The sequence below is a fragment of the Strix aluco genome, chromosome 27, assembly GCF_031877795.1.
Source record: "Strix aluco isolate bStrAlu1 chromosome 27, bStrAlu1.hap1, whole genome shotgun sequence".
Lineage (NCBI taxonomy): Eukaryota > Metazoa > Chordata > Aves > Strigiformes > Strigidae > Strix > Strix aluco.
In genome coordinates, this window is record NC_133957.1 from 3723393 (window position 1) to 3745781 (window position 22389).

The 22389-nt window shown below is 55.0% G+C and overlaps 1 protein-coding gene across 1 annotated transcript in view; it reads right to left on the reverse strand.

The window, feature by feature from the left end:
- Nucleotides 1-899: 899 nt before the first annotated feature.
- Nucleotides 900-22389, reverse strand: part of LOC141915926 (hydrocephalus-inducing protein homolog) — a 100220-nt gene continuing 78730 nt past the window's right edge. The window contains 26 exon segments of the mRNA XM_074807861.1: nucleotides 900-964; nucleotides 1184-1366; nucleotides 1547-1749; nucleotides 2154-2366; nucleotides 2859-3464; nucleotides 4222-4387; nucleotides 5647-5788; nucleotides 6266-6449; nucleotides 6751-6900; nucleotides 7364-7572; nucleotides 8711-8884; nucleotides 9526-9696; nucleotides 10374-10408; nucleotides 10410-10560; nucleotides 11059-11227; nucleotides 11446-11685; nucleotides 12757-12906; nucleotides 13300-13491; nucleotides 13611-13738; nucleotides 14587-14723; nucleotides 15769-15902; nucleotides 16541-16668; nucleotides 17183-17360; nucleotides 19032-19169; nucleotides 20023-20232; nucleotides 20929-21045. Of these exon segments, the coding sequence (XP_074663962.1) occupies nucleotides 961-964; nucleotides 1184-1366; nucleotides 1547-1749; nucleotides 2154-2366; nucleotides 2859-3464; nucleotides 4222-4387; nucleotides 5647-5788; nucleotides 6266-6449; nucleotides 6751-6900; nucleotides 7364-7572; nucleotides 8711-8884; nucleotides 9526-9696; nucleotides 10374-10408; nucleotides 10410-10560; nucleotides 11059-11227; nucleotides 11446-11685; nucleotides 12757-12906; nucleotides 13300-13491; nucleotides 13611-13738; nucleotides 14587-14723; nucleotides 15769-15902; nucleotides 16541-16668; nucleotides 17183-17360; nucleotides 19032-19169; nucleotides 20023-20232; nucleotides 20929-21045 (4512 nt within the window). The 3' untranslated portion in view covers nucleotides 900-960.

Consider the following 22389-nt stretch of genomic DNA (forward strand, 5'->3'; position numbering starts at 1 on the left):
CAGATTTCCTGCTAAACCATCACCGCGTCAATACTATCAACCGTGACACCCAGTGCCCCCACTATGTACCAGTGACCCTCTTAGTGCTCCCCAATATATCCCAGTATGTCCCAGTGCCCCCCAGTATGTCCCAATGACCCTCTTAGCACTCCCAGTACGTCCCAGTAACCACCCCAGTGCGTGCCAGTATGTCCCAGTGCCCTACATCCCAGTAACACTCCCAATGCCCCCAGTATGTCCCAGTGACTATCCTACCACTCCCCAATATATCCCAGTATGTGCCAGTGCCCTGCACTATGTCCCAGTAACCATCCCAGTGGCCCCCAGTATATCCCAATAACTCTCCTAGCACTCCCCAATTATCCCAGTATGTCCCAGTGTCCTGCAATACATCCCAGTAACCCCCTCAGTGTGCCCCAGTATGTCTCAGTGCCCCCAGTACATATCAGAGACCCTCCCAGTGCCCCCCGCTATGTGCCAGTGATTCTAGCGCTCCCCAATATATCCCAGTATGTCCCAGTAACCCTCCCAGTGTGCCCCAGTATGTCCCAGTGCCCCCCAGCACATCTCAGGGACCTGCCCAGTGCACCCCACTATGTGCCAGTGACTCTTCTAGTGCTCCCCAATATATCCCAGTATGTCCCAGTGCCCTGCAGTACGTCCCAGTAACCATCCCAGTGCCCCCCACTGTCATTGTTGAGACGGACACGACAAACACTGAATTGTGCAAAAGTGGCTACTTTATTGTTCTAACAAGCCTTTTTATAACTTTATGAAGAGTATGTGTCCATATCTGATTGGTTTAATTACAGACTAACAGTTCATGGTTGGATGAGCTCTTCTCTGCTGCAACCCCGATACCCTTCCTCTCCTTGCGGTCAGGCAGTTCCAGTCTGGCAGTTCCTTACTCTTGTTCACGCAGCTCCTCTCAGGACGTTCCAGCCTCTGAAGGGTACGTGGTTATCTGCTCAAGGTCAATATCAAACTTACATTCTGATCCCTCGGACCAGCCGAGGTCTCCCATAGTACCAGTACTGGTTCCCAGCTCCAAGCACGGAAGAGATGCTGGGCGGCTCAGGCCGCATGCTCTGCCCAAGCCAGAAGGTCACTGGGGCACAAGGGGCAGCCCTGGCTCCGAGCTCAGGGGGGAGCAGTGGGGGAGGCTCCCACGCCCCAGCCTTACCGTGGGTCCTGGCTGACGGTGGGATACAGGCAGGTACCCCTGCAGTGCACCTGGTACTGTCGCTTTGTCCCCAGGACCTCAAAATGCAGCGTCTGGTCAAACTGCCCCGGCACCGTGGAGCTGAACTGGACCTTCAGTTCCACCTCCCCGTGGGCAGGCACTATCCACCGGCAGCTGCTCAGCCTGGCAATTAAAGAGGAGGCTTCAGACATTGCTAACGAGCAAACGAGAGAAGGAGGAGGCTCATGGACTCGCCATCCCGTGGAGGCACCGGCAGAGGGTCCCTGCGGGGCTGGGGATGATGGAGCCCGTTTGGCAAGATGGACGTGAAGCAGAGGGATCACCTCCTCCCTCACAGCTCACCTGACGTATTTCCCCCGGGATGGGACCCTGTCCACGTCGCTTTGGTGCCCCTCGGGGGGCCGCGTGGGTGCTCCCGTGCCCGGCGCCTGGAGACCTCTCCTGCCCCGGCTGGAGCTCCGCTTCTGCCTCACAGCCTCCCGCCTGCCCGCGGCTTTCTCCTTCCCCGACCGGCCCCTGCTTGGCGTGACCTGCTCCTCTGACACCTTCACACCAAGGGAGAGAGGAAAGGGAGAGAGGTGAGACCTGCCCCGAGACACCCCCATCCTGGAGAGAAAGCCGCAGGTTTGGTAACAGACAGGAGAGAGAATAAACCACCAACCCCCTCTGCCCATGGATTTGGTCTTCCTTACGGGACTTTGTTTCGCCTACAACACCCCTCCTTGCCCAGGACCCTCTCCTCAAGGGAAGTTGAAGGTTTTAGCTGATTTTTTTTTCTCTCATCTCACAGAACTGCCCGATGTCTCAAGCAGAGCTGTCTCTTTTAAACAGAGAGGAGGGATGCCTGCAGACACGGGGCCCCGTCATGTCTTCACTGCCCTTCCACAGTGATCCTTTTCCATCCCACCTCCCCCCATGGCCCCATCCAGCCTGGCCCCTGCCCTGGCACCTTCACTGCAGGCACAACGGGGACATCCAACAAACTTCTGGTTTTCTTCTTTCCTTCTTCTGCAGTGGCGCCTCCTGGCACCACAAAGGTGAAGTGCTCGAGGGCTTCTCCTGCTGCAGGGACCATCCGCTTCTCCGGGTAGCGGATCACAGAGTAAAAAGCAGTAGGTGGAATGGGAGGCCCCGAGGGACCCAGTCCCAGGTCATCCAGGATCTAAAGCATAAGAGAAAACCCTGTTTATAGTCCCGTCGCCTTCATCCTCACACTTCCTGAAAGGCACCGAGCTTTTGGCAATGGGTTTTTTTATTTAGATGGAGCACAGTGCTTTTTTATGCCCAGTGGGGTGGGCAGGCTCCAGAGCAGTGCCAGGACCTACAAGTGGGAGCTAGAGAGAAATCTCAACTCTGAGGGACTCAGCTGAAGGAAACAATGACCAGGAGTTGCCCTGCCCTGGGACCATTTTTAATGATTTCCAGACTGGGAAACTCTCCAAACAAGAGAGGATGTTCCAACAGAGAGCCCTCCCTCTTTCCATCCATCTGGGGGATGGCAAGAACTTCCCCAGCCACGTGGCTGCTGTGAAGCCATCGCGGAACATCATCAGTGGCCTGGACAAGGCTCTGTGCTGTTGTCACCTGGTGGGACACAATGCACCAGGGCCCAGACCACGGCAGGCTCAGCATCTGAGCCTCACAAGGGCTTTACCTGCTCTGCCGCTGGCAGCTTGCCGCTCTCCAGGATTGCCCTAGTCACATCTGCAGAGCTCAGCACCTGGATGTCCAAGCAGGGCACCCCGACGTCCTGGCCTTTGGCTGACCCTTCTGCACCTTCCCCTTCCAGCCCAGATAACTTGGAGTCCTCAAGAGCCTTCAGTTTTTCCAGATGCTCCTTCTCTCTGTCCTTTCGGCTCCTCCGCCTGGATAAATGCTGGCGCTGGCCTTGTACTTGGTGCTGCACCACCTCTTGGTTCAGAGGGGACAGCAGGATACCCTGAGCCCTGTCCCAGGATGACAAAATATGTGTGACATCCCTCTGCGATGCCTCGTAGCTCTTAAACCTCAGGGCCAAGTTCTTCTCGCTGTCACTCTGCGCCTCGGTTTTGGTTTCCCCCTGTTCTGGGTCTGCAGGTTGCACAACCTCCAGGGGGCAGGCCTCTGTTGGGGGAGCCTTGCTCTGCTTCTTCTCATCTTCCTTGTCACTTGCAAGAGAGTCTGGGTGCTCCTCTGCAGATCCCTTCTTCTCTCCCCCCTCGGTGACATTGGACAGGTTGCCGGTGGATGCGCTGGTGTTGCTAGTGGATGCGTTCGTGTTCTGGGCAGGAGGAGCAGGACAAAGCGGTGAGCATTTCAAAGCACCAACTCAAATGCTGTAGGACAGCGGCGATCTTTGCAATAGCACCCCACGCCTCATCTGAGACCTGTGCTAGGTGCTCTACAAATCCCAATTCAGAACGCAGCTGGTACCCAGTTGAGCTCAACTGAAACTAAACTCCCCAGTGTCAGACTGATGAGGAGTCCTGCAAACCAGCTGAGAAACAGAACAGCTTCCCCAACCCAAACAGGGAACTTAAGACACCCCCTTACTCTTGTGCAGTCCTCCGGGCACGTTTCTGGTGTGCTGAGCATCCATCCCTGTGTCTGGCTGACACTTTGGGAAGTCTGGCTGCTAATGAATTCCTAAAGGGCCTGGTGGTATCTCCTGCCAGACAGGTAGCAAAAGACACCACATCCCAGGCGGGTCATGGCTCAGAGGTGTAAGTCACATGCAGAACGGGGAGAAATGCTGGACTAAAACTATCTAGGGCTTGGAGTTACGTGAAGCTATGACTCAAAGGCAGCATGACCCTAGAAGAACAGCTCTACCCAACAAACCCATGTGAAAATACCCCTGGTGAAGCAGCAGCACGATCAAACACCAGCTGCTGTTTCCCAGCACAGCCCCGTGTGTTGCTGACAGCCAGGTACCCACCCCCAGCACTGCGGGGGGCTGCTGGCTTTGCCAGGAATGGTACGGCTCAGCAGGAGGGTCCCCAGGGCTTTCACTCATCTCTATAAACACAACCACCCACCTGCCTGACTCCAGGCTGGCTTTTCTTCCTTGAAGCATTTTCTTTGTCTTTTCCAAGCTTTCTCTTGGCCCACTTAGACAACATCTTCAGCAATTCTTCCTCCCTCAAGCGTTCTAGCTCCCACCGGTGCTTTTCCTCAAGCTCTCGAGCCAGCCGCTCCATCTCCCTTCAGCAATACAAACAGAAAACATCCCCGAGAGTCACCACCAGAAATCTGGGCTCGCTGCAATCCTAGCTGGTCCCGCACTTCATTCACTGACCCTAAGGCCAGGCACAACTGTTAGACCAGCTCTGTGGACTTCCCTCAACCTGGGGAGGCTGGGACATCCAAAGTGAGGGAAGTGGGAGGGGACCTCCCGGGCCTGCCAAATCTAGGCTTTGCTGTCACAAGGTCTAAATTGCACTACTTCTCCAATAAGGTCCACCTGGACACCTCCAGCATGCTGCCAAAGACTGATCCACCATTGCTCCACACTGGAGCCTGAAGTTCTCAATATCCAGCTCACAAATCACTAACACCTGCTTATCCCTGCACCAATACTTGGCTTATCCAGCCCTTCTCCCTGGGCACAGCCTGCTCCTTAGTGAGACTAGCCATACCAATCAGAAAGCAAAGGCTGCAGTAACTGCCCTCCTGCAAAACAGGCTCCAACCAACCAGGTTTCCTGCTGGAACCCAGCTGGGACCATGGGAAACTTGGGCTGCCTGTCCTGGAAATCACAGTTTGAAGCAGCCCTAGTGATCTCCTCCCAGGGAAACAAACTTCAGCTGGGGCTGAAAGAAGTGCTGAAACACAGGCTCGCTTTAAGCAAGTCCCTCCCCAAGTTTCAGGCAGGGGTTAATAGAGGCTTAAGCTTATCCTGTGTATGCTCTTGAACAGGGCTGCTTTGCTGGATCAGAGTTTCTCCAGGCTCACCTGCTGCTGCAGCTGAAGGTGAGCCTAAGAGACACCAGCTTTTGGGGCTGGTGTCACTCAGTAAGGAAAACCCTGGGAGCTCAGCAGTGCAAGGGCCTCACCTACGGCAGGACTGGGATCCAAACCAAGCCAGCACAGCTGCGCCTCACACCAACCCACACCACAACCCCTCTGGTTTGGTGAAGAAGGGCGATGAAGATGAGAATGAACATAATTAACTTAGAGACACTGGTAAGCACAGTGGCAAGGGAAGCACAAAGCCCAGCTCCCTGCAGCCAGTGTCGAAGCCGAAGGGCTCACCACTAAAACGGAGAGAAGATGTTCTCATCTCACCGGAGGAAGGTCCCTCCTCTGCTGGGAACCAGGGAGGTGGAACTGGCAATCCTTGTGCTGCTGGTAATTAATGCTTTTGGCCTTGGTAACCCCTCTGAGCACAACCAAGGTCTATGGAGCAGGGAAACCCTTTGGAGACACTATCCTGGGGAGGCACCCATAGAAGGCTTACAGACCTTTTCTTCCTCTCACGCTGGACTTGCAGTATACTGTTATCAAAGTGAATTTTCTCCTCCTCGGTGAGGGCATCATACTCGTCCTCTTCCATCTCCCAGAGACGTGCTTTCTCCCTCCTGGCAGCTTCTTCCCGCTCCCGTCCTTCAGCACAGACCAGAGAAGAAACCATTAGTGCCTGCAAGCAGAGCTTGCTGCTCTGGGTGAGCTGCCAGGATTCACAACTGTGTCCTGACCCAGCCTATCATCCTGCCAGGAGATACTGGCGAGCTCACATCCCTGCTTCAGAATTCAGATAAGCCCCAAACTATGGCTGGTCAGTGAGTTCCCATGCCTTGCCTGGCTCACATGCACCAGCACTGTGGACAGCTGGCCAGTGATTAGTTATTGAGCCACAACAGCTTGCACTTGTGCCCAGTCTTTAATGTTAGAGACTGAGGTCAGCCTCAGCATTGCTGTATTTTAAGCAACTGTGAGCTGAGTGCTGGCTACACCGAGGCAGAAGGTGGAAGGATTAATAAAAACATCTCTTACAAGTTCTGCTGGTAACCCAGATACACACGGGTAAGGCTGAGGGCTTGAGAGAGAAGATTTCAGAGTTACGAAGACGAAGAGTCTCACCTTCCTGCTCTTTTGCGGCCATCTCCCTGGCTTTCAAAGAAGCATAATCCTGGAACAGGTTCACAAAATAGATGTGAGGCCGATTTCTGACAGCTTTGAGCAGGCAGAGGAGAGCAGACGCCGTGTTGTGTGCAAAGGGGGTCTCCAGGCCATCAAACACCACTCCCTGGTAGCAGTCACTCAGCTGCAGATAAAGTCAAAAAGGAAGAGAAAGTCAGCTGTCGCACGCATTGGGCTCTCAGCTAGTCACTAAAGCCTGATGTCAGAGATCACCAGCCATCACAGTTCCAAGTGCAGCAGTTCAGACAAGCTCTGATCTTTCCCCACGCTCTGCCAACTTATGGCATCTGCAGCTTCACCCACGGATCCCTGCACGCAGCCCAGGACTCCTCCAAGAGCAGGCACAGCCCTCCTCCTCTCGGAATTGTACCTCGCTGCCTGTCTCTCTGTAGCAAGAATGTACCATTTGCCCCCACCCCACGTACCTGCAGCCTTTCAGAGAGGATGGCCACCAGCAGCTCCTCGGGCAGCACGCAGCTCCTAAAGCCCAGCTCTCCTGATGTGCTGCCACTGATGCTCAGCTCTCGCTGCGCAGGAACGCAGGGAAGGGGAGAGAGGTGAGAACTTGATGAGCCCTGCAATGTTGAACACCACAAGAAAAATCAACCACTTTGGAAACCCCCAAAACAATTCCAACTGCTGGGCTTGGAGCTGGGGTTTCTCACTAGCAGGAGACTAGAACAAAACTGCAGGCCAGCAGCTCCAAGGGACCACGCTGGAGGGTGCATCCGTGGCCAGCAGAGACCCAAGCTTGCAAGCCCCCAGCGCAGCATCCCGCAGCTTTGCCCACCGCTGCAGCCACGTTAGCCAGGACTGCACTTTGCCAACAATCTGTTAAGATGCCGCAGAGTTTCTCTGCCAGAGCACAGGGTTTCATTCCCACCCTGAGCCATGCCCAGCCTGCCCAGCTGGCTCTCTGCACTACAGACCCCCGCACCAGGCTCTGGGTGACGCAGAGCCTCCACTGGAAGCGGCCCCTTCACTTCTCAGAGGCAACAGAAAGGTCCCAGGCATTAACCAGTGCACATCGTGCTTCACCTGGGAGCCTGTCAGATCCATCAGATGCTGTTTCTGGGATTGCGGGGTGGGGCCATCTGTCTTCTTCTTGCCCGCCACAGCGCTCACCTGGCCTCGGGACCTGACGGACCGCCGGCTGAGTTTGTCCACAGAGCTGGACCGGCTCATGTCTAGGCTGCGCTTGGCCTTGGTGCCGAACTGCAGGCTGAGGGACGCATCTGCGTTGTGACCTGTGGAGGGGACAGACGCTCAGTGGGGAGCAAGCAGGCACCTTCCACCCCAACGGGCACAGCCCTGCGCCCTGGCAGGGACACAGCCATTGTTCCCCAGCCTGCTGGGCACTAGCAGCACCCATCTCCAGAAGCAGCTCCTGCCCTGCTTCTCTTATTAGCATGGTAAAGCACACCACCTGATACTGGATTTTAAAGCCAGAGAGTTTTTAAGGCACAGCTCTGCGTCCCTCCTCACAAATGTGCACGCAGGTGACACTGCACAGTAGCTCCCCTATGGATCAAGCCAAGGCTCCACCCTCCAGGAGCATCATTTCTGTACCTTGCACCCATCCTGCATTCTCACATGGAGACGGTAACATGCAGCCCTGCCCCAGCTGCATCCCCCATCTCCACTGGAGCTAAATCCTCCTCATGGGATAACCCCACCCAGGGCCCAGACCCTTCTTCCTTCCACCAGCTCCCAACCCAACCAGGTTCAAAGCTGAGCAATGCAAAACTTCCCCCACCAGAACCAGGGTCTGGCCTCACCCTGCAGAGCACGGGGCACCAACTGCCCAACCAGGTTTTCTAAAAGTCTCTGGTCTCAGGTGGAGAACAGCACCACATGCACGAGCTGCGTGACCTGACAGTGTGTATAGGAGAACCTCTGGAGAAAAGAGCTCATCTGCAGCATGTCTCATCTGAAACTCTGGGAGGTTGTTCTTCCCTTCCTCTCATGTTTCTGAAGCCACACTCAAAGTCAGTTGTCTAGTGCTTAATGAGCAGCTTCAGAGGGCTTCTTGGTTGTTAAAGTGGGCAGCAGTTCTGCCTGATGGCCACGAGGAGCCAGCTGGATTCAGCTTTAAGGAAATATAAAAAAACCCTGAGAAAAATACAGGTGTGCTTCACCACTCTTAGGAAAAGGAGTATGTGCTGAGAAGCCCAGAGGCAGTAAAAGTGCCCCTGTCTGAGCCCTTAAAACAGAGATTATTTTTTTTAATAACATGAGATGCTTTATGAAATGGCTTTGCTACATGCTGCACCCACGTTCCCTAGGAGACCCAAGGGCTGTCAGAGTTCCTCTCTGGAGCAAGCAGAAGTGGATGGTCATGGTGGGTTTCTGAAGCGCTGCTCTGGGTCCAGCGTTTCTCCTTACCAGCACCCTCTGCCTCCTTGCAGCTCTGCTCGATGGCAGCCCTGATGCACAGCTCCCGGGCGCGCAGCCCTGCCGAGCTGCTCCTGTCCGAGATGGCTTCTCTCACCACGGTGTCGATGGACAAGCAGGCAGCGCCGTAATATTTGGACAGAGCAACCGCTGCCGCTGTCTTTCCTTGAGAGAGAGGAAGACTGCTTGGTGACACTTACACGTGAAGCATTTTCAGGGACAGGCTCTAGAAAGTCCCCAGACAGGATTTCAAAGTTTCAAGGACAGTCGGAAATCAAGTGCCCCTTTAGGGGAGACCGTGAGGGAGGTAGCTGAGCATGGCTAGAAGCGTTGTCCTCTAGAGCCAGGAGGATCACCTCCACCTCACATCCAGCTGAGCACTTTGTCCCTCGTGGTGACCTCAACCCTGGGCCAGAACATTGTTTCGAGCCCTGTCCCGCCACCACTCAGAGCGTTCGCCAGCCTGTGCTGGCCGGCGCTGCCTCAGGCAACATCTGGGCACGGTCTGGGGGTCAGCGTGGGCGAGGGACTGCTCCCATGAGGCTACAGGGGCACTAGGCACTGTGCTCCCACGAAGCAACGGGGACATGGCCACCCTGTGTGGGGGAACGATAGCCTAGCTGTGTGGACACAGGGTGAGCCACAGCCCTTGCCCCAGCTGGTGAAGGCCTGGGACCATTTCATGTACCAGCAGAGCTGCGGCTTACCTCGCTTCGCTTCAACTGGTCAACCAAGCACCACGGCCCTCCAGGATGTGTCTCTCCTGCTTCCCCCCTCCTTGCAGCCACAGGCTGCAGCTCACCTACCTGTCAGGGGTGCCCCATGGATGATGACGACGATCCCTCTGCGGTTTCGGGCCGCGCGCCCCTCTGCAGAGATATCGATGCCAAGGTGGCGGGCGATGGCCCTATAGACAGGGCTGTCGGCCAGTTCTCCCGCGGCCGCCTTGCTGCTGGCGATGCTCTGCCGATGCTCTGCTGTGCAGAACCAGATAGAACAGTCAGCCTCCTGCCTACCTATGATCCTGATCATCCTCCCCATCCCCTCAGATTCTGGGAGAGAAGACTTTGCTGAAACTAACACCACACCGAGGTCTCACCATGCCCCTCCTTTAGGCTTGTGCAGATCAGGGTCTGCCCTAGATGGTGGTCAAGGTGCCTGTTCAGAGTATAGGAAATGGGGTGGCAGAAAGAGGAAAGAGCAAGCATTTGGCAACACCTAAAAGGACTGGGCCAAATCTCCCATGCCCTGTCAACATGGTCCTCATGGGAGTTTGGTCCCAGGTCCTGCTGAGTAAGGGGGGGACAGGCAGAACCAGGCATTTTACACTGTCCCAAGGGAGAGGCTCCATTTACGGATCAAGCGATTATCCAAAAGCTGGATGCTTTAGGAGTATTATACCAGGAGATGTAGCTGGGCTCTGAATTCACCATAACAGCATTTGCAAAGAGCTCCCACCTCTGCCCTTAGGAGGTCACCAAAAGCCATCTCGGCTTGCAGTGTCACGCAGGACAGAGAGCGCGCTGCCCTGCCTAGGAAAGGGAACAGCATCATCCTGATCCCAGCAGCTCCTGGGGGAAAAGGTGCTCATTTGGCAAAACTGGGGAGAACCTCTCTGGCCTCTCACTTGTCCCTGCCCTGTCTGCAACATTACCCATCCCCTGTCTTTTCTCAACACCTTCCTCCTCCTCCACATTCAGATTTAGAGTCCACCTTGTTGGACTGGCTTTCATCAAACACGGAGGGAAAAATGAATGAGTTCTGGGATGAGACAGTGTGAATGACCCCAGCAGAGGACTTTCTTCCTTGATCTGACAGAGACTGGACTTCTTCAAAGTTTGCTGAGGAGGAAGGACATGGGGAGGGAAGAAGAGGGTGGACATGGCCAGGCAATCTGCTCTTTGCCATTTGCCACTTTGCATGGCCACGTGCAAAGTTTCCCAAGGAGAAGTCTGTCCAAGCTGTCTCTGCCCTCGGGGGGATTTTGAGTTTGTGCTTTTGGTGCTGGGAAGGAGCAAATATAAGATAGCTGGTGGTATTAGACCTGGTCCTGCTGGCTGAAGAACTCATCCAATCCTATTTTTTGTGGTTAGGGGACACAAGAGGACAACATGATTATTTCCCCGGTCCATGGCAGGCAGATATGAGCTTGCTTTGGCTGCACTCAAGGCTGGTAGGGGATGCGTGTTACAAGCCACAGACCTTCACGCTGGAATTCCTCCACCCAGCTGGGGAATGGGTGGCTGCTAAAAGCCTGGGCTTCCCGTGGAGAGCTCGGGGCGTGTGGGCTGGACTCCCCGCTGTGTCCACACTCAGGACAGCCAATGCCAAACCCTCACCGTTGTCCTGGCCTGCTGGTTCCCCAGTCTTGGACTTCGTCTGCTCATCCTGCAGCCTCTTCTGGTCCTGATAATATTCCAGCACCTCAGGGGGCAGCTTCTCACCCGGGGCACGCGGAGGCAGCAATAAGGTGTTGCGGCAGTCATAGTCTTTAAGCGTCTGCAGGATCTGTGCACGTAGGGAAGAGAAGCCATATGCAGGACGTGTTTCTAACAACACGGACTATCCAAGCCCCTCCACAGTCTGCCAGCAGAGCTGGCTAACCCTGAAATGCCACCAGACTTTGCCCTGGGGACTGTCTCCATCTCCCTGGCACAAACCCGGGAATGCTGGAGCACTCTGAAGCTACGGGAGCGTGCACATGGGGACCAGACCTTCCCTCTCACCTGCTCCTCAGCAAGGTACTGCTGGTCAAACTCCAGCGAGTAAAACTCGATGGGGAACTCGCATGGGTTCTTCACCACCACCGTCCCCTCTGCTTCACAGCTGTATGGCAGCAACGGTCCCAGCTCGAGCACTGGGGGGCTGAACTCCAGCTGTGGCTCCAGCCCACGCCCCGAGAGCTGCAGCTGGAGGTGCTGGCTGCTCTGGAAAATGTTAATCTTCAGCTCACTTCTGTAGGACTTCTGAAAAGAGAGAAGCACAGAAAACTCCTCCATGAAGTCCCAGGTGACAGGGCCTCAAATTCAACTCTTGCCCCAAGGCAGGGGTGTCACCAGTACCTCTAAGGGGAATGGAAAACAGATATTTACTTCCAGCAGGGGCTACAGCATCTGCATGCTGGCTCTGAGTAACTGGGATGAATCCTGGTGTGAAGTGTAACTGGTGTCAGACGAATCTAAAATGCACTATCAGATGTTTTCACCTAGTCACGAGGGAGTGTGATGCTCATGAGAAAGGTCCTCAGGGTTATGTTGCCCAGACACAGTCCTGGCACTGCTGCATCAGGCAAACATCAGCTCGATGAATGAGGCAGATGAGCTCGCACTGGCTAGAAATAAGGGTCGTCTTCTCTGCTCAGTGTTTAGCTCTGGTCAAAGCCAGACACAAGATGGTTACACCTCTACAGCAATTAAAACATCCCTGGGACTGTTCCCAGGCACGGAAGCACTTGTGTCCATCCTGTTACCCACTGCCAGTTTCCAAGTCACGGTGGCCACAGGCAAACTGCCTTTGGGAACGCCCCATCATTTCAGCTGACTCCCAGACTGCCTGGGAACGTGCAGGCAGGCTGGGCCAGAGCCACAGGGACTGCTGGCAGCACACCACTCCAGGCGACTGTCCTGCCGTGCCCAGGAAGGTGCGTGGTGGCTGTTTTGTCTGCTGGTACCAGCAGCAGGACTTGCCTAGATTGGCCCTTCCAGGGTTATCCCCTGCAAGCGCACCAGCTGCTCTGCACCAGGGCGTTGCAGCCTCAAACAGGCCCGTGCAAGGGGGAGATGAGGGCAAACAGGCAGATTTCCCCCCATGCGCCGAGAGGCAGCCACCCCACCATGCCCTGATGCTGAGCAAGCTCCCCAGGGGATTTCAAAGCCCCTCTCAGAAGAGTGTGCTGCAGGGGAAACTGAGGCACAGTGGGCACGGGGCTGGCAGAAAGCTCTCTGTGGAGGCAGACGCCGTCTCCTCCTCCCTGTGCTGGGCTCTCGTTACCACACTGCCCTGCCAGACCTCTTGGGGGTGACACTCGCTGATCTCACCTCTTCTGTGGGTGAAAACCTGACTTGCACGTTGCAGCGCTGTCCTGGAGCGAGGGCTCCAGCCGAGGGCAGCGCCTCGAAGACACAGGGCTGGGCCTTCAACTTCTGGGGCACCTTCTGACGCCTCCTCGCTGGCCAATGTCTGTCCACCTGAGAACAAAAAACCAATTGTGTGAGGTCTCCTTGGTCTGTGAGGACAGACCCTCGGTTCCTGCAGTGCTCTGAGACACCGTCATGGTGCTGAGGGCACCCACAGCCAAACCAGCCGAGGCCACCTCTGGCCTAGAACTGGAGGGAAAACAGGCAGGGCAGGCAGATGGGGAGGCACCATCCTCAGAAGAGGAGGAACGGGGGAAGGTGGCAGAGAAGTGAAGCACCAGCTAATGCACAGGTCCACGTGAGCCAGCCTTGCTCTGTACCCTCCAAAGCTTCCTCAGATGAGCTGTAGCCCAAGTGCTCACGCAGCCACAGGGGCAGAAAGGGCAAGAGAGGCAAAGAAAACCCAACCGAGAAGTTACGTGTTACACATTGTCTGTGCTTTACCTTCTTAACAGGCTCATTGATAGTGATGAGCCAGTTACAGGGGACCTGGAGCTGATTGTGGAGCTGGACAGTTTCTTCCTGGCACTGCCCACACTGGAGAGTGGAGAACTCCAGTCTGTCCCTGGAGATGCAGAGGGATGGCATGGCCACGCTGGCATGGAGGCGGACGTGGAACGTGGGGCCTTCTGCTACCTAGGGAAGGACAGATCATCCAGCTGAGAGCCCCGGTGACATCTGCTGCTGTCACCGACTCTCCACCTGCCCCGAGAGGTGCACGGGCACAGCAGGGTGAGGAAGCACGCCATAGGTACCTTGATGGGCAGGAGCACGTCCACCTCTCCCAGTGGCAGGCTGGCGCTCTGTGGGTCGAAGTGCACTTCAAACACCTTGGTCTCGCAGCAGAGCAGGTGCTTCACGTGGTCCAGATCCACACTGAAACCTTGAACGGATGAAAATAAAGCAGCTGAGATACACAATCGACATGAACGTGTCACAAGCACGTTGGGGCCATATGTCCTGGCTGGCAGCTCTGCGAAGGACCCCTTTGTACCTGTGGAGAAGACTGCTACTCCTTCTCCCTTGTCACCACACAAGGAGAAAGGGCTTTCACAGCCAGAATCCAAGACCCACGTGGTAAAAAGGAAACATCTCAGTTGAGGAGCTCCAACCATTCCTTCACTAGGCATCCCAGGGAAGGATGCACAGACCTCTCCAAAGGAGAATTTCCAACTAAGATTCCCCCATGCCATGGTGCTCCCTGAAAAACAATTTAGAGGAGGCACCTGATCACCCTTCAGACACGGCGAGTCACCGTTTGCTGGTACTGCAGCCTTACGTCAAGGCCTGTTTTGAAAGCCTGTTTTGATACAACAGAGGGCCTCACAGGCTGTCTTCTCTATAGAGGCTGAACAGAAGTGCTATGGCATTATGAACTTTAAACAAAGCACTTCCAAACCACAAAGCGTCCATCTGTTTGCAACACAAGCCCATGGAGTGCCCATCAGGTGATGCTCATGGTAGCCAAGAGCAGAAGATGCTGAGAGGTGACCAAGGTGATCAGCCCATCCAGCCCCTGCAGGGAAGTGTTAGGGCAGGCACGGGCAGGCCGGGTCTCTGAGCACTGCTGGCCAGGAGAACTCAGGCTCTAAAGCACCAGGCAGAGGGTCCCAAGGAGGAAAAAGTTATACACACAAGCACTCAAAAAAACTCCCCATGTCCAGTGGCTTAAGCTAATCTGTCAGAGACAGCTCCTTCAAGCCCACGTGAAGTCTCTCCAGCACTGGTTACCTGTGTCACGCAGGACCCGTCTATCAGCGTGGAAGGACACAGGGAACTGCCCAGTGTTGGTGATCCTCACGACGTGCGTGGGGGTGTTACCGAGAATCACGTACCCAAAGTCCAGGAGGTACTCGGGCAGCTCAGCTCTGAAAGGAGGAGTAAGGACAGTCCTTAAACCACAGCCTGGCTACATTTCCAAGAGCATGGAAGATGCAAATAGAGTGAGTATTTCTGGATTCACTGCTGTAAAAACTCAGCTCAAGCCCATGAAACCCAAGGTCTGACCACCTGGTAATAAGACTTTGGTAAGTCACGAGGAGCACAGGACCTAGGTTTTATCAGCTACCAGTGGGACCTTAAAATAAAACTAGTTTAAAATGAATACTGGTCATAGCTCCTCTGCTATAGAAAGCCACTGTAGATAAGTCCAGTGGACCTCCACTGGTCTCAATGAAACTGCTAAGCCTGGTGTACAGCCCCAGCCTGAAACGGCTTCAGGACCTTGTCATAAGATTCACCTGCACAGGAAATCTTCACTGCTCTGCAACCAGATCTGTCCCCAAAGCAGCACTGACAAATGCAGCAATCATCACCTACAAGATTCACGGGAGGGTCCTTTTCCAGAGCAATCACACTTGGGAAAGCACATATGTGATCTGTTTTGGAGAGCATCTTCCTGAACTGGAGCCTACCGTGCCCGTGCCTCCTCATGAAGGAGCAGAGGGAAGTTACCGAGGTAAGCCCTGCAGTCCCACCAGCATCCAAGCCACCTGATTTAGGGTTTGTCAAGGGTGTGTCAACCTCTGCAGTTCCCTACTCTTTTTGCTCAGTGTGGTCTGTTAGCTGGAACAAAGATGCCAGCTTTGAGTTGCCTCTTTCAGAGCTGGTCAGCAGGGATGGTGTTGGTGCTCTCTGGAAGGGCTTGATGCTCTGCACTGGACCCCCTCAGCCCTAAGAGCAGGACCCAGCGCCTGTGGGGAGCTGAGCACCTCCAAAGCTCAGGGTGGCTCTGTGGAAGTGAGGACACTCAGCTGCTCACAGGGAGCATGTCAAAGCTACCAGGATCAGGCCCTTTCTGAAGTCCCCACTATCCCCAGCTCTGCAGACACAAGATGCTCTCAGGAGCAGGGGTGCACTGCTGGGTGTTACCCTTGGGGCACCTGGAGATAGGGTACAGGAGGCCCTACTAACTCGAGAAGCCTCCGACGAGCGTGCTGGTCAAAGGCAGTGGCCTCTGGGGGACCAGAGGTGAGAGCTTTCTGCTGCTCCAGGGCATGTTCCTCCATCAGCATCTGCTCCATCTGCATCTGCAGCCGAGGGTCCAGCTGAGGGAAGGAAAGGCAGCGGCTGGTTAGCAATGGTCCTTCTCAAGGCTCCCCCCTGCTCGTGTTGAGAGGGGTGATGGGATCCTTCTGTCTCGGCCTCAGTGTCTGTGACACCTCCTGCTCTCTTAGCCTGGGCCTCATCTCAAGGGCAATGAACTCCAGTATCTTCGCCTGCCCAGTCACTGTTACAAAAGCTGACCTGGCCAGACAGACAGACAGACAAGCCAGGAACCTTCCAGAGCTCCAAGTCTTTGCCTGCCCCCAGCCAGTGCCAAAGCAGCTCGGACAAAAGCTCTCTTGTAAAGGGAGCCACGATAACACTGCTGTCTCTTAGAGATCAGCCCTGGCAGCACAGTCCCAGGGCACAGTCAGGCTGCTGCTATTAAGCTCTGTAACCTGGCAGGGCTTGGGTGGTGAGCAGCAAATACCCCAGTGATGACCTACATCTCCATCCCAAAGTACCATAAATTCAATCACTTGAGCAGGGTCTTCAGGATCTCTCCCTGGGATCATGGGGAGGTTGGGCAGGGAGGTCCCAAGTGCCAGCAGGGCACCGGGAAGCCTGCTGCGGGCAGCAGGAGACCAAATGACACCGGGGGAGGGTGGCACGTGTCAAACGGGGCAGCAGCCATTCTCACCACGGCATCCAAGGGATCTGGGGGTGGCTCCGTGGCCACAGCCTCCCCCAGAACAACTGCTTCCTCTCTCTGGCTGTCTTCCATCTTTTCTATCACCTCCTTGAGGAGCTTCTCGTATTTTTCATTTCCTGAAGGAAGAAAACATCCACAAATAGAAGCGTGGCACAGCGCCATTCCCATTTAAGCTGGGAAGCCCCACTTCCCCGACTCTGGCCTCTCCCAGAAACACCCTCCTCAAGCAATGTCTGGAAAGTAGATGCTGCTTTTCCTCTATCAACCCTGATGTTCATTCCCACCCATCTTCCTCCCCACATAGGAGCATCTCATCCCCTGCAATGTGACACAAATCCAACCCTGCCAAAATCCCTGCCAGCCTGTGCTCAGCTTTCCCGAGCATTTCTGTCCAGCCACCACCTTCCCAGGACTCTGACACATGCTGGCAAGCTCTGCAGGATGGTTCCTGGGGCAAAGCCCACACGGGCTCATCTGCCAGAGCCTCAGGAAGCAGCCGGGGGGTTGAGTGTTGGTCTGACAGCCCTGAAACCTCCAGGCTTCGTGGAGGCAGGTGTGAGCTGCCCTACGGGCATCTGACATGGGGGAGAAACAGGGGACCCTCCTGGGGAGCAGACAGGCCGTGCTCACCTTTGATGTTCCTGGGCAGGTCCAAGTAGATCCTGGGAAAGCTCCCCTCTCCTTTCAGGGAGATTTCTTCTGGTTCTAGGTGACCCACTTGGATCTGGAAAGTCCTGCAGAAGGCTCCAGGCACTCCTGGCAGGTAATAGACTTTCAGGACTTGCTCCTGGCCAGGTTCAACGTAACCCTGCAGGGTGTGGGAGAAGAGGGAGGGAATGAACCAAAGAGGGTTTGGTGGAGGGATGGCTCAGACGACAGACACGCTGAGAAGAGAAGGCAGGTTCTCATACACGAGAAAGTATCAGACAACATCGCCTTCTAGCTTTCTTGTACCCAGAAGCTGAAGTCTCCTACACCAGGTCCTTCAGAGGGCTCGTAGGGATGCACTCCCCCAGGACAGACCCACAGACCGCCCCTTGCTCAGCATGAGCACAGCTCTGCCCCTAGCGGTGTTTACCCTCTGCTAGCAAGAGCCAGACTGAAGAAATAAAAGCTCTTTTACCGGCCACTATGCAAAATAAGTGAAGTGCCCACACTCTCAGCATGGCCAGCAGCTCCTGCCACAGCACATCAGCGGTTCCCAGGCTGGTGTTGAAGGGCCTGACCCCTTATAATGATCCCAGCCAAACACCTCCTGCCTGTGCAGGTACACCGGGGGTGCGTGAGCCTATCCAGGCTCACAGTGACCTGCAAACATACATCTCTGGAAAGGCAGGAGCAGAGACTAGGATGAGATCTAGGAAAGGTGTTGCCAGGAAGGGCACCTCCTCTCCGGGCTTCCAGAAAGGCTGCCCGAGCCCCAAGCTAGGCTCCCGTCAGCCAGGCTGAGAGCAAATGCAAGCAGACAGCAACAGAGCCCTGGGTGAGGGACACAGCCACAGCTTTCCTCGGCTCGCCCTCTGCACACTGGGCTAGACCCTCGGCTCCCCGCTCCCCTTCACGCTGCAGGGAGAAGCTGCTGAGTGGGACAGATCCTGCCACTTGGTGCCCTGAGCCCCTGGTGCAGCGCAGAACACAGCTGTAGCAAAAGCCAGCCCTGCCAAGCTGCCAGCGCCGATGGGGCTGTCACAGCAACTGACTGCGCGGGTCCGAGCAGAGCTGGGTCTTTGGAAGCTCGCAGCAAGAGGGCATCAGTGTGTCACCCCTTGTAGGAAACAGGCATGAGGAAATGTGAACGCCTTTGGCTTCCTCTTCCCACTGCAAAAAGGGACTAGACAGGAATGCTGCTCCAACCCAAAGACAGCCACACAGGACTGAGAAGTTGGGATGGTGGGATGCTGCAAACTCCTCTCCTCACTGTTCCAGCCCTGTTCCTGCCTGGCGCCCTCACTGCCCCACAAAGCTGCTGCGGAGCAGCAAAGCTGGGGGAGTGGGGGACCGGTACAGGGGCTGCTACAATTTCTGGCAAAGCAGCTTCATGCCCAAGTGAGAGCATTTAAGTCCTGCTCAGTGCTGGCAGGGGGCTGGCAGGGTGGGCTACAGGCAGGGACAAGGAGTAAGCCCTGTCCAATCACACACCCTGGGCAAGGTGACTCTCAGGAGAGCCGGCACAGTGCGGCCCCAGTGCCCGCACAGCCGGAGCACTCAGCAGTTGGGGTCCCCAGAGCGCTGGTGCCTCCGGCCGGTGGCTGCTGTGTGACAGCAGGGTCACCCGCCGGCAAAGGCCGTGAAGGGCGTCCATTAGCACCGTGCTTGCTTGACCCTCCCTACCCCCCAGCAGCAGCTGCTTACAGCCCTGCCTCTCCTGTCTGCTTTTGTGGGTTGTTTTTTTTTAATTTTGTTTTTTTCCCCTACAACCCCCTCCTGGGTAGCCTGACCCAGAGCCAGGGTCAATCACTCGCGCCACCTCCGTACTCACCGTGCTGGGCAGGACCAGGGGCACGCCGGGCAGAGGGCTGTCTGCGGTGCCCGCGCTGGGCCTGAGCACCACGTAGGTGAATCCCATCTTCCCGCTGTTCTGCAGGGTGACCTCTGCTTCGGTGACTTTGTTAAACAGCTGAAGAGAGGACAGAGGAGTGGGAAGCTGAAGGCACAGGCCTGATACTGGGAACCTTCTTCTGCTTTCATTGGGATGTGAGCAAATGAACTCAACACAGGAGAAAAGCAGAGGCAGAGGAGGTACGGGCACTTGAGTCTCCCAGGTTAACCTGGGGAAGCCACCGCCACAGGGCACCCCTTAGCCCTACACAGGAACAGATACTGATGGCGGCACGCAGAGGGGCAGTGCCAACCACAGAGATCAGTCATAAGGAAACCAAGGAGGAGACAAGCTCTCTGCACCTCATGGTGTCATCTCACACCCAGCTGGAACAAAGGAGGTGGCATCAAGATATTGCAGAAGAAAAAGCACCTGCAGTGACAGCAAAATGGGAGACAGGGCAACAGCTGGAAATGTCTGTGGGGTTTTTAACCAAAAAGAAGTAAAGTGGGGATTATTCTAGGACATTCTTTCCAGCTACAGTGACTGGGAAGCCCAAGTTAACTTCCTCCCTGGTTTATTTTGCTAATTAATCAAGAACATCAAAAGAGAGCACCTCCTTGGACCTCAGGCTTTAGGAGCGGATCAGCAGATGGATGTCTTGGGGCACGTCCCTCTGGAATCACCACTGGGACCCTGCCTGCCCCAGGAGGCGGTGTTAGTTACCTTGAGGAGGAGGAATTCCCAGCTGGAGGGGGGTGGAGATGGCCATTAAAAACAGCTTGAATGCAGGACATATCACTCCAAGGTTGTACTTCCAAGCCATAGAGCCAACACAGCAGTTGGGGAGAGAGCCCTAGCCCTAGGTGGGTGGCAACCCGCCGGTGATGGTTTCACGACAAGGACCTCTGCCAAGAGAAGCGTGCGGTACCTGCAGCCCGCAGTCGATCTCCGTGACGTCTAGGAGGTAGTTGATGAGCGAAGCCTCCCCACTCAGCGCGATCTCGTAGGTTGGGCCTCCCTCCACCCTGCACAGTGCCATGACGTGGGCGACGATATTTGTGTGGCCAAAGAAGGTGAACATGACCCGCTGGCTCTCGCCTGGCTGCAGCACACCGTAGTGCGGCAGGACATCGAAAACCTGGAGGTAGGCGAGATCAAGATGTCGAGCATGGAAATTGATGCAGAAGAGCAGCCACGGCTTGGAGTGAAGTACAGACGTGGCTGGAGGGGGCTCTTCCTCAAACACAGCAAAATCACCCTAATCTCATCCTGTATCCATTCCACTTACCAGTGGAGGGGCACGGGAAAAATCTTCTCCCATACTCACTCATTAATGCATTAATTAATACACTACATATTAAAGTAATTTGGGCTGTCTCCTGGCAGCAAGAAATTCTCTTCACTGCAGAACTTGCCTTTAAAAGCACCTTTTACTGCCTTAAGAAAAACACAGTATTTGGAGGTGAAAGCCCTTGGAGCTGGGGGGGAGGACTCCAGCCCAGCTCATCTGACTCCTGATGCTTTTCGCTCTCTCCGATTTGCATGCTGCGCTCTCTAAAGATGCTACAGCAAAAGCTACTGCAGAAATTTCCTGTTGACCCTCTGATTAGCAACAAGATGAATAATGCCCTCCATAGCTGCTGCACAGGTCAACCCTACGACATGTCCTGCGTGGCCTCTCCAGTGACCAGTTGCTTCAGCAGCGCTGTGCGATGGGCTTGGAGGGACGTGAGGCCACTCTGCGAGCAGCATCGAGGGCCACCAGTGGGAGGGGGGGGAGCTACATAACTGCTTGCCACACTGGAAACGTGGCACAAGATGGATTCCCACTTACCTCCTCCATTCCCAAGGTGACGGGCTCTGCCTCCACAAACTGCATCAGTTTGTTGATCCCCACCAGCCTCTGAGTCTCCACAGCACCTTCCAGCTCCGCAGCAGTGGATGGCAGCAGCTGGAAAACAAGCACCATGGGCTGCAGTGAGCAGGCTCCACCACCTCATCCAGCCAGGAGCAGCTGAGATGGGACCTGGGTGCAAATCAAGTACGGGTATGTCCGTGCCATCCGTTGAGTGTGGGTCCAAGCCCACCCACAGGTGAGACACGGGCTCCATCTGCACTTCCTACACACCAGCTTGCATGGGGAAGCTGAGTGCACCCAGCCCTCAGTCCTGGCAGAGACCTCAAGGGCATTTTTCACCCTTGTGCCAGCCCAGCTTCACTCACTCCTGCCCAAGGAATGTGCCCAGAACCCCATGCCTCGACAGGTTAGGTTCTTCATGACAAAAACAGGAACACAGCTGCAAGTGAGAAGTATCAAAACCAGGAAAATAAGGACTTGGCACAACTATCCCATTTCAGAGAGTGCTTAGGTTTCATCTCGTGCACCCATCAGTGCTGGAGAGCTGAGGATCTCCACCAGGTCATTCTCTTGAATGACACCTTCCTGAAGAAGGCAGCCAAGGTGTTCTTCTGTCTTGCAGCAGCTGAGAGCTGGTGTTTGACCTCAGAGGTGCCATCTTTCAAAAGATTTTCCTAATTTAATAAGCGAGGGCTTTGTGAGTGCTTTTGAAATGTAGTAATACCTGCTTCTTCAGTAACATGAAGAAGTGCTTTGTGCTGGGGCCTTGACATCAGCAGAATCTGCAAGAATATTTATGGGACATCTTTACACCTAATCAGAGGCTACATCTCCCCGGTAGATGAAGCTCAGAATCAGAAGATTCAATGCTCTTTCTCTCGTCTTCACATTTTCAAGCCTAGCAAAGCTTTGCCAAGCGCCTGTTCCCAAAGATTCTAACCCGCATCTTTCCTAGGCCTATGGTCTCCCACCTCCCCAGGGAGGTAATGTGTACAGTGACACAAGCGGAAGATGAAGCTGCAATCCAGACATATCCTTTGAAGCACTTTTGGATCCTACTTAGCCATATCTACTTGAATTTCTTCGGTTTATTTCTGCATACATGGCAACAAAGCAGGAAATAAAGATGATTCCACCCTTCAATCTGAAAACATTCAGCCACACCATTCTTTATGTCTACAGGGTATCATTTCTCCTGATTCAGAAAAAATGTGCAGTTATAATGTTAAAATGACTGATATTTGGATGTGAGCAGATGCAACCCCTCTCCTTGAACTTAACGCCAACGCCAGTGCTTTCAGAACTTCCCATGCTTTCCTGCATCCTTTTCTATTGCCCCAGGAGCAGCCTCTGTCCCACACAATGCAGAACAAGGCGCCAGTTCCCACTAGCACAGACGTCAAGCTCCAAAGCACCGAGGTTCACCAGGAAGGTCAG